Here is a 12598-nt window from a genome sequence, read left to right as displayed (position 1 = left end):
GAGCTTTGGTTTCCACATCATAACCATAAACCCATGATTCGTCATCAGTTATGACCCTCTAGAGCAAATTTGGAGTCCAACAGCTCCTTAGCAATGTTTGGTCGAAATTGAGCAATTTTGGTACGAGGCGATCCGTCTCATGCCCAAACCATTGGTAAAAATCGAAAGGCAAGAGCCAGTCGGTGTGTTTAGGTCGTCAGCAACTTGTCTAACGTTGATTCAATGGTTAGTCAAAACTATTTTCTTCACTTCATCATGTTGAATTACCTCGCAACGGGAAAAAGTGGTGATACTTCTCTAACCAGTCTCAGGACTGACGATCCTGTGATAATAATGATATGAATAGTAAACTGTTTTACTATCGGCATAATACCGAGGCAACGGGACGTCAAAGCGTTTACGTCTTATCGTTTTTATTTTTTCCTTCTTTATCATTCCCGTTGTTGATTTAATGTTTCCGACAACAACAAGCATCTATGACGAACAATAAAGCAACGTAATAACGCCAGCCGCGGAAACAACGGTCCCAGAAAGATAATAAGAGGGCACAATAATTCATCGGAAGAGGCTATCGAAGGCCCATTGTCTTCGTCATAAAAATTAACCTCTCGTTTCGTCAGCTCCGAGGGTCACGCGCTATGAATTAACGGGAAATACAGTGAACGCTTTTGTCTGACTCAAGAACAATAATAATTTTTTATCGTCCGTCACTGATAAGTAACGTCTTTTTACTTCGAGATAAATACTCCACAGGACAATGTAACATAGTTTCCATCCGGATTGTCTGTAGCGCCTGTCTGGCATTATTTTTTATTCATTGTAATCGTACAATATGATTAATACATTTCTTTGCGCAAATAGATAATAATTAACTAACTGGTAAGAACGCTTTGTTGTGTTGAATCATAAAGTGCGTTTTAGAAAATACCACAAATGGCGCGGTAAACGCCATCTATAGTTCAATGCTACATTTTAGGATTACGTATGCTCCAATAAGGTCCATTTAAATATATTTGCTGAAACGAATTCCGGCGTAGCTAACCTCAACCTGATAGACACGTTACCATAATCGAATAAAATAATTCGAAGTGGACTGTATTCTGTCGAAACTGCCAGACACGGATCGCGATTTCGATCTTTTGGATCTCATCAGCGCGTCACAGACAGTTTCGACAGAACACAGACCAACTTTTACCTGCTGTCTTAACAGCGCGTTTTAGAAAATACCACAAATGGCGCGGTAAACGCCACCTGTAGTTCAATGCTACATTTTAGGATTACGTATGATCCAACAAAGACCATTTAAATATATGCATATCCACTTGCTGAAACGAATCCCGGCGTAGCTTACCTCAACGTGATAGGCACGTTACCATAATCGAATAAAATCTGCGACGCGCTGATGAGATCCAAAAATATCGAAATCGCGATCCGCGTCTGGCAGTTTCGACAGAATACAGACCACTTCGAATTATTTTATTCATAAAGTGCGTGTAAAAAAAGTATTGTTTAGATGCTTTGAATAAAACATAGTTTTAAATCTGTAGTAACAATATCGAGAAATTATGTATTGATCATCTATTCAATGGCATATGGAACATACTGTAACTTCCCTGTAATGGTTATAAATTAAATTTGATAAAAAAGCATAAAATTTTTAGTATTACCAAAAATGAACATTTTTCTTTAAATTGCGTTCATTTGTCACATATTTACACCGCTATCCAAAGAGATTGAAAATTTATTGGGTTAAGATACGAATACAATCACGATAGGACTAAACAACCAAGAGGCTAATATGTTATGTTTTAACCGCTATAGAGAGGAACTAATACACAAACAGGATTAAAGGACAGTATGATGATATCGGTATAGTGCTTTACTTTAAATTGGACAACGTTGTTAATGGACTGTTACAACAATTCCTACCTATCCTCCCTTATCTTTTTGGTTGATTCGTCTCTCATTTTAAACGCGTTACTGAAATTTGGTAAGTGATTTTAACTATTTGTAGTAGTTAGTCGAACACGTATCTGTAATGGTACGTACGGTTTGTAGTGATAGGTTAGTGGACAATCCCGCAATCGTATATATAATGCAGACGTATGTGTGCAAATGCTATTCATTTGACTAGCGAGATTTCTACTCTTACCTGATTTATCAGAAACAGCGGTTAGTGTCCAAACGGACAATTAGAAGAATGAATGTACGCAACCGGGCGAGTTAGTAACCGAGCAAGGACTAGGTAGACTTTGTCATCATCATAAGCTCCAACCGACCCAAAACAAACCGTACCTAACAGATAAACACAAAACACGGCCAGATAAAAGATCCGAGATAGCCACGAACGCAGGCGCAAAATAATAGGATGGATGATTAACCGGGGATGTCCCGGCGCGACTCACAAAGAAACAAAGCGCCGCTATCTTGTCGAATCTTTTTTAATTCAAAATGAGGATGCAACAATGTCCACGTACTACTACGGGAGTGTGAATGTGTGTGTATCTTTTTCTGTGTCACAATTTTTTTTTGCGTAACATCTTTATGCGCTTTTGCCATCCTTCCTCGCTAACACAAACACGAATGTTTTCCCTTCTTGTGTTCGTTTTAGAGATTTCCACAGATAATGTCGGCATCTATACATATGAAGAAGCAGTCGCACTTTGTGTCAAATTGTTTAGAAGATGTAGGTACTTTTGGTATGTGCAGATATATGACCTGTTAGTAGGCCATTGCTTTTTCTTTTCTATTCATTTGACTTGGACACATACTTATACAGACATACTATTCGTGTGGCTATTGGGATCCGTCAAATGGGCATACATCACCTGGTAGCAAAACTCGTAACTAAAATGAGGGATAAATATCCGAGGGAATGGTATACATAAATCGTAAAATTGTTTATTAAAATAATAAAACACGTTAAAAAAGTAAAAATTTTTTTGATGATGGAGTCGACGAAGTTTTCTTCTAAAGTTAAATCAAATAAAAAGTTAATATGTTCAGTGAAAAGCTGCAATAGCACTTCAGACATAGATCTTCACTCTTCACCTACATTAACTACTTTCCAATAAAAACTAACCGTTTTATATATGTAAAAAATATATTCGGAAAATTAGAGAAAAAAGTAAACTAATAGAAGCTTGGATGAAAGCAGTAGGTATCAAAGAAGTGAATTCCGGAATAAAAATTTGTTCACGTCATTTTAATGCACATGATTATATTTCAGCAAGTATTTACCATCAGCCATAACCTTAATATTTAAAACTAGAATCATACTAAAATTATAAAGTGAGAAATTATTTATTCCTGTGTAATTGATTTAACACAATTCTAATGATACGATATAAGTATTTTGAGGTTAAGAACCTACCTGCTGCAATACAACAAAGTTGCAATAATGTGTTTGCAACGTTCTCTTAAATCGGCTTTGCACGTGCAAGTCATTGATATGATATTGCTTAAATCACCCAGAATCACCTCACCAATTATATAACGTGAATCACTTTTTAAATCCGAAGTTTGTAAAAAGTAGGCAGTAAACTTGACGGAATTTGAAGGCTAGCTTCCGGATTTGTTATTTCCGAATTTTATAATGTGATTGGCATGAAAAACACGCTCACCTTCAACGAAATTTCCTTTCCGAAGCTTTGTGTCAGCCCAATCACATATTATGTCAATAGTTATCATTTTATCGTAATTTAAAAACTTGGAAATTGCACGGTACACTATAGGAACTACGATAAATTTTCCCTAATCGGCGCCATATTTTTTAAGCTCCTCCTATTTGACGGATCCGAATACCGAAACATTACAAGAGAGAAAGTGATTGAGATTAAGAGGGGTCCTAATGGAATGTACCTACATACATATACGTATAAAAAGATGTTGGCAATAGAGAACACGTACAAAACCAATGCGATCATAGTATAGTTGAGACATTCAAAATTGACATAGCCCGTAATAAAATTGTTGCATTTGCTTTCTTTTTTCAACTTACTATAATTAGACTAAAGCAGTTGCTGACAGAACGTCTACTTTTACTAACGACAAACGTTATAGGGAATATCGTAAACATAGAAAAGAGATGTCAGGTAGGAATTGCAGCGAGCACCAATAAAGAAAAAGGAATAACATTGCAACAATTAATGTGTAACAGAAAGAGATGCAGACTAGCAGAATTTGAGCATGTTGCCAATATCGGACTTTAAAGATAGTTTAATATTCTCGGAAAGTTTAAAGATATAATTCCAACCAGGCAGTTATAAAGCCGACCCTAATCTTTTCCTAACATAACAAGGGCGTGTTCAAAACGCAGCAAATGACTACAGTAGGAAGATACGTCTATTCCCACAGACAATTTGTTGCGGAATTTGTCAATTTTGATTGTCCCAACTATATTTGCCTATAGCAAATTCAGTCAAATCAAAATACGAGGGTGGATTGATAAGTTTCCGGCCTGACCAAGAAAAACAAGGTTTTTAAAAATTTTTTTTTTTTATTTCTCAACATAATCTCCTCCAAGGCTGATACATTTCTCATAGCGGTGTTCCAGTCTATTAATGCCATCTCTATAGACTGATTCGTCAAGCTCCTCAAAATAACCATTTACAGCTTCGATTACTTCTTCATTGTCCGCAAATCTCTTACCGCCAAGCCATTTTTTGAGATTAGGGAACAGAAAATAGTCACTCGGGGCTAGGTCTGGAGAGTAAGGAGGGTGCGGCATCAATTCAAACTTTAGATCGTTGATTTTAGCCGTCGCAACGATTGACGTGTGCGCTGGTGCGTTATCGTGATGAAACAAGATTTTTTTCTTCGCCAGATGAGGTCGTTTAATTTTCACCTCGTGGCTCAAACGTTGCAATAAGTCTGCGTAGTATTGACCAGTGATAGTATTACCCTTTGCAAGGTAATCAATGTATATAATACCTCTTGCATCCCAAAAAACAGTAGCCATAACCTTGTTCGCCGAAAAAATTGTTTTTGCCTTCTTTGGAGTTGGTTCCCCTGGTCCAATCCACTGTTTAGACTGTTCTTTGGTTTCAGGAGTGTAGTGGTGGACCCACGTTTCGTCAACGGTTACGAATCGACGCAAAAATTCGCTTGGATTACGCTTATACAATGACAAATTTGCGGTAGAAATGTTTTTTCGAATCAATTTTTGGTCGACTGTTAGCAAACGCGGCACCCATCTTGCACAGAGCTTTTCCATATGCAAATGTTGGTGCAAAATATGTTGCACACGTTCATATGACATCTTACAGGTCTCAGCTATCTCACGCACTTTCAATCTGCGGTCTCCCAGCACTATTTGATGAATTTTTTCGATCATATCTGGAGTTGTGACCTCAACGGGGCGTCCTGAGCGAGGCCCATCAGAGGTGCTCACACGACCCTTTTTAAACTCGGAAACCCACTGCTTAACGGTTGAATATGACGGGGAGGATGTCCCCAGTGTTGAGTCCATCTCTTTTTTAATTTCCTTCGGCGTTAACCCCTTCAAATAAAAGTATTTGATGACAGCACGATTTTCCTGCTTTTCCATTTTTACGAAAACCACAGAGGCGTCTTGTTCAGCGTGCTGTCAAACCTACACTAGCAAGGATAGCCATTAAAAAACAACAATTTGCAAATGAAATGGATGGTACTATAGAATGTCACCTCAAGGTAGGCCTAGTGGCGTCATCTCTTGGTTAGGCCGGAAACTTATCAATCCACCCTCGTATTCTTTTCATGTTCTACATTTGCCTTTGAAAAATAAATTAGTGACCCTTTTTGGTGATTTATTTTATCTATGTATTCTTTTCCTTCCGTTCCGAATGTTGGTTATCAGCATGGCTATACGCGTTTTGTTGGTTGCAGCGCGGAACAAGTCAGTGGAAGTCACCCAAACTACTTTCGTAAGTTTCTCCTTCTGCCTGATCCCCTTCTTCCTTCTACGTGCTGTACCTTCTAGGAACAGGCAATATTTGAAAAGGTTTCCCAAGATACTCCAGCATTCATTATTTTATGATGTGGATGAACTCTGGTTGGCAATTCGTCCTTCTGATTCTTATTTTCAATATTTCTGATTCTCCACGTTTTTTTTAACTCAATAGTACCTTTAGGCTGGCTGTCCACGAACTTGTAGTCGGGCAGTTGGTACGATGATTAAAGTTGAATGATCCGGATCGGATTTATATACAGTGAAACGGCGTTAATCGGACAACCGAATTGAGTTTTTCATTTAGATGCAATTAATGTATTAATTAATTAATTAAAGAGTCGGCTTCAAGGCGTGATAAGCTGTTGTTGTATACATATATAATAAAAAATCTCCAGCGTCAACTGTATCGTTTTAAAGACAGTTGCCGAACAAATCGTACAAGATGTGTAACGATTACTTATTGGTAGTGCCTATTGTGTGCACTGTGTGTTAAATGTACGTATGGTGACGGAACGAAAACGGGATGGTGGTGTTACTTATAGTGTGAATCGTGCCTTAGGGTGTATCCGTAAGTAGACAATAATCGGAAAAGGGGTGCGTCTATATATGAACGTAAACTTTTCACTAATGATACAAATCAAACGTTAAGATAATATTTTCGTGCACTTGTAGCATATGTAGGCACATTCATGGTACTTATATTCACTAAAAATGAAATTAATAGACAGCAATATACAACACTTATTTATACGCAGCCGATCTTCATCACCCAACGTCGTCGTTCCGATTTCTGTCTGACCGGCTTCGTGGATAACCTTATAAAATTCAATAATTCATTTCGATCGCATGCGCGATATTGGATTGATCTTGACCGTTGGAGAAGTTGAAGTTGATGGATTAATTATATCGATTTATTAATTTTAGTTACCAATTATTATCGATTATTATGGAATAAGCACATACAGATGTAAGTAACGTGAATTATTTGATTAAATGAGTAGTTACCTATATTGTTTTTAAATATAAACTATCACCTTTCGATTTACTTTGATTATTTAACCATTAGATATTATCATTTATAGTTCACTTTCGATTGCGACTGATTATTAGCTAAATTCATTAGTTGCTCAAATCATCTGCATACCTTTTTAATTAGGTATATCAAGCAATTATAATCTATAATAAGAGTAAACTGCATATTTCTTCAATATTATAGACTTAGATTTTCTACTTTCTCTGTATTCTTCTGCCTTTGAATTCAAAGTTTTATTAATCGCGTTGTATACCTGCCTACGTATAATTAGTATCCTGAAGCAGGCAACACCTAGGTAATGTAACCCGGCAGACCGGCAAACGGTATAATTTAAAATTGAAATTATACAATGGTAATTAACTACCATCGCATACTATTTTGACTTCGTCTTGTTTCATTTTGTTGATTAGATTAATTTAATGTTGCCGTAACAAAAACAACGCTTGAGTTTGCAATAAATTTTACCGTAAAGGACTCGCCTAATGATAGAACTTCTACTGTTTTGTTGAATAATATGTATGAGCAGGTTGAATAAATTTATACTTGATGAGTATTATAAGATTTGAACGTGTAGGTATCTAATATTATTAGTGAACAGCTTTTTACTTTCGTCTACGTTGTTAGTAAAGTGTGAGAAACACGTAGAAATAGGAAACTATTGATTATGCAAAAGGTAAATTAATCGTGTTTCACTTAACAATTTCTTATCAATTTAATTACCACTGGTCGATTTTATGTCTTAAGTAACCATGCTAATATTATGAATAAAAGTAAAATACAGAAATAAAATAATAAGTAATAAATTACATTCAAAGCTATGCGTTAAAATTTTTTGTCTTCCCAATGGCGGGAAGCAATTTCACTCCCGTTCGATCGGTCAGTGTACATTCACCCTACTACAATTTTGAGGGAAGTGCAAGTAGGGTCTCTAAGTGGGTAGCCTACTACTGTTCGTTTCAAGAAGTTAGAGATATGGCCCTTCCCTGTATTAGGATGCGCCGTAGCATAATTCCAAATTCAATCATACTTGTCTGCGGAGCTCACTTCTCCACCGAACATCAAGCGATAACTAGGTAAAAGTGTACAGTACCATATGCAAAATTATTTAAACTATTTCGTTAAAATTTAAGAATATGCTTTATTTAAAAGCATATTTAGCCAAAAATAATAACAATTGAATTAACTTAACGTTCTACACACCTATAATACTTTTGCTTTGTTTTCTATTGTTAATTTATATACATTTTTGTTTTAAGAAATTGCTAAACATTTTCGTCTAGTACTGTACAGTTCTAGCCGATCTTCTAAGACCGCCCATCGAGAGCTCTGCTCGTTCGGGCTTGTTCCAACTATTTCTGTCTTGCTCACGCCTAGTGTGTATTCTTTCTATCTTCGCGCAGATTTATTCAAGGTCACAATTCTAACAAATTAAAATGGACTTTACCTCTTGTGGGCCCCATGAGGTTGCCCGCTAGGGCAAGAAAGGGACATATTACGCCTTGCCTCATTTGCGCATCAACGGGAATGCCGCATGTGGCCCCCGCGGGGAAAAATAATTACTACCCCATTAAAAATGTTTGGAAAAATAAACTATATTTTTAATGAATTACATTACAATTACATTTTAGTATCACCACTTTTTTGTGGGATTTTCACGAGGAATCTACGGGGAAATCCTTATATCGGCATGACCCTCATTAGCCATTAAAAAACAACAATTTGCAAATGAAATGTTTAATGTCTGATACCCGATATACATCCCGTATATTCGTATTACATAAATTATATTCGAACAGAGCTCGATTAACGTGATACTGTGGACATTTTATTGTTAAACTTACCTCGAATATATATATGCATGGCCATCAATTAATCCGTCATTCCTTATACCATTTTCTGCGTTTATCCAAAGTATTTTATCACAGTTTGGATAGTAATTGTGAGAAGTTAATTATTATTAAAGTGGTTACGCTTCACAAGTCATGAATATTACGTCCATTCTCAAAGGCAGCATCCACACTAATGCCGTCTTGCTTTAAATATGCAAATACGGAATACAGTTCGCTCGAAAGGAGATCGTAAAATGGTGCCTGAAGTGCCTGAAGGTATTTAGTGGATTGTTCCCACGATGCCGGTGTCTAAGAAATTTCTTTTCAGTAACTGCCTACATCTTCAAAGCAAGAGCAGTCAAGATTCCGTAATGGCATTATAGCTTAAAGAAATTATTTCATTGTTGAACTATTCAGCTGAGTGACAAGAAAAAGACACTCGACTGTAGACATTTTCATTATTGTAGAATGTAAAATAGATGCACTCTAAAATAGCTATTAATTTGTAGCAAAAATTGCTGTACTTTATACCTCCCTTGTTATTTTGACAAACGTGTCGCTTGTAGTGTGCTTTTAACTCCGTGGAATAAATGATGGGATAGACGTACAGGGGCAAAAGATTAGTATGCTTTGCAGATGAAAAAGTAGAGAAAGAGCGAATATAAAGATAGGAGACGAAAAATTAGAAGAAGTGGCCGATTTTAGGTATCTAGAAAGTCAGATAAGTCAGGACGGAAGGGGTAATGGGAATATAAAGCAGAGGATAGTGCACGGTCGAGTCCCTTTCAATAAAAAGAAGTCACTTCTATGCTCACGAATGGTTAATTTAGGAATTCGGAAAAGGTTGTTAAAGGTGTATGTTTGGAGCACAACGCTGTACGGGTGCGAAACACGGACAGTGGGTGCCGCGGAAAAGAAAAGTTTAGAAGCGCTCGAAATGTGGTGTTACAGACGAATGATGAGGATACCGTGGATAGAGAAGGTTAGAAATGAAGAGGTATTAGAAAGAGTAAGAGAACAGAGGACTCTATGGAAGTCAATAAGAAATAGGCGGGATAGGTTGGTAGGACACCTTCTCAGGCATAAAGGTCTAGTCACAGACATATTAGAGTCAAAAACGGAAGTTAGGAGGGGTAGAGGTAGTCCTAGATTAGATTACTGTTCGCAAAAAGTTGTGTGATGTTCTAGTTTTAGGGAAATGCGAATATTAGCTCAGGATAAGAAACAGTGGAGGTGTATGTCCAAACAGTCTTATAACTGACGACCTTATGATGATGATGATGATAGGCCTTCACGTTTGTTTGATTTCCTAATTCTAACCGCGTCTTATTGACGAAATCACCGTGATGGATCATGGTGGCGACAAAAGTGTTCGACATTTCGTCTCCTATCTAAACGAACATCTTAAGGAACTTGACATGTAGATGCTTCGGCAATATCATAAAATAGTTGTTCCGTCACTGTTGGAAGAGTCCGAGATACTTCAGCACCAACTTAGAATTCCGTATTCTTTGAATTAAATTCAATAGATAAATGTAAAAAATTGCAGACATTGGTTTTAAAATGATACTTATTTTTAATGCGTTTGATTCAATCAGTTAATAGTACACTGTTACATTACAACAAATATGACATTAATGATAAACAAAATTTTACAGTTTAAAAGTCGGTTTATATAATAAGTTATATAATTCATAAAGCAATTTATATAAAGATATAAGTGAATTTCGAATGTGATTGTGGGCATGAGTAAATAAATAAAGTTAGTGATGATATTTTAATTTATGTTCTGTTTTTAACATTTATCTATTAAACTTTCGAGTTTGATTCAAAAAAAATATTATGAAAGACTGTTTAAGTAATTTTGTAATTTATCTCACAGTGTCAAGATCACAAAAATTGTTTTTGCATTCCGACTTCGATATTATATGTGAATTATTAATGCAGTGTTTAATTAATTCCTTGTTTATAAACTAAATCTTGGCTAGAAATTCAATTAATCAATGGATTAATGCATTGCACGTTCTTTCAACTGGTTATTAATTGGCAATGTTATTAATTATGTTAATTAAGGGTTAAAAAATTATCTTAACCATCCAAAATACACAAAAATAAGTATATGTATGTATATAAACGTCTTAACATGTGAAATGGTCGAAGGGAGTGGAATTTAATTAAATTACTGAAACAGGACAAGAATAAGGAAGCCTTTTAAATCATTTAATATGGAATTAAATTTTTAATAGCATATTTATTCCTTCCTTTTTTGAATAATTACACAAACGAAAATACGTACACAGTTTCAGCATTCGAACATTTTACGAACACTTGAAGAACTTTGTCCCTGTTCATTTCAATTTTGGTCCCTCGAGCCGGATTTCACTTTTTCAATCTTGTTTTATTACTAACAATTTCTTGTATATCTGTTTAATTATTATTGTTTCTTTCATTTCAGAGAATCAGATGGCGCTGCTGCTCTTCAGCAAGTTCTCTCAGGGGACAGTATATTAGAAAAAGAAAGGAGACTGTCGGAAATGATTCTTCAATTGCAAATGGTAAGAGAACAGTTATTGTCTCAACAACAGCAGCAGCAACAGTATCAGGCACAGATCCAACAGCAATCTCAACAACAGCAACAATCTCAACAGCAGCAGCAGCAGCAGCAACAACAACAACAAGTTCAGCAACAGCAGCAGCAACAACAGCAACAACAACAGCAACTCCAGCAGCAACAACAATTATCCCAACAGTCTCAGCAGCAACAGGATCACAATAAGGTAGGATTTTTAAATTACAAATATGATGAGGAACATTCTAGGTTTGTAAAAATAGGTTTTAACAATCGACAGAAGACAGGATGTGTAGAAACGACAGTTGAAATATTATTTACTTTTAAAATTTCGTCGTTTCTAGGCCTACGTTTCATGAACCTAAGCGTAAATCCAATGCGCTAGTTTTAAAATGTTTTAATCGATCTACCTTTAGCCAAAAAATTACTTCAGGCCTTTTTTATGGTATTTTCTGAATAAATCTAATCGAAAAATGTCGAAAAACTTAGACCAACTTTTCTCCGTTATAAGCAGTATTATCATCTAGCAAGGAGGAGTTAGAGATAGCTTTAAATAAAATGGAAGCGGTATTGACAAAACAGTATTGTATGAAAATAAATAAAAGTAAAACAAAAATCCTGGTATGCAAGGGAAGAAAACGTAGGGAAAGCGAATATAAAGATAAATAGGAGACGAAAATCTAGGAAGTCAGATAAGTCAGGACGGAAGGAGTAGTAGGGATATAAAGCAGAGAATAGCGCAGGGTCGAGTCGCCTTCAATAGAAAGAAGTCACTTCTGTGCTCGTGAACGATTAATTAAGAAATTCGAAAAAGGTTGTTAAAGGTGTATGTTTGGAACACGGCGCTGTACGGGTGGGAAACATGGACAGCTGGCGCGGCGGAAAAGAATAGGTTAGAAGCGTTCGAAATGTGGTGTCACAGGCGAATTATGAGGATATTGTGGATAGAGAAGGTTAGAAATGAAGAGGTATTAGAAAGAATAGGAGAACAGAGGAGTCTGTGGAAGTCAATAAGAAATAGGCGAGATAGGTTGGTAGGACACTTTCTCAGGCATGAAGGTCTAGTCAGAGACATATTAGAGACAGAAACGTAAGTTAGGAGGCGTACAGGTATACTTAGATTAGATTACTGTTCGCAAATAGTTAAGGATGTGGGTTGTTCTAGTTTTAGGGAAATGCGAAGATTAGCTCAGGATAGGAAAGAGTGGAGGTGCGTGTCCAACCAGTCTTAGGACTGA

At 36.3% G+C, this 12598-nt stretch overlaps 1 protein-coding gene across 2 annotated transcripts in view; it reads left to right on the top strand.

The window, feature by feature from the left end:
• Positions 1–12598, top strand: part of LOC108736364 (putative uncharacterized protein DDB_G0291608) — a 315598-nt gene that overhangs the window by 215499 nt on the left and 87501 nt on the right. For both annotated transcript variants that reach the window (XM_025981599.1, XM_025981600.1), the window contains one exon: positions 11247–11568. In XM_025981599.1, coding sequence (XP_025837384.1) covers positions 11247–11568 — 322 coding nt within the window. The remainder of the gene's footprint in view (positions 1–11246; positions 11569–12598) is intronic.

This window comes from Agrilus planipennis, unplaced genomic scaffold (assembly GCF_000699045.2).
Source record: "Agrilus planipennis isolate EAB-ADULT unplaced genomic scaffold, Apla_2.0 scaffold122, whole genome shotgun sequence".
Classification (NCBI taxonomy): Eukaryota; Metazoa; Arthropoda; class Insecta; order Coleoptera; family Buprestidae; genus Agrilus; species Agrilus planipennis.
The sequence above is the reverse complement of the archived record's forward strand: the minus strand, read 5'-3'. Positions and strand labels throughout refer to the sequence as shown.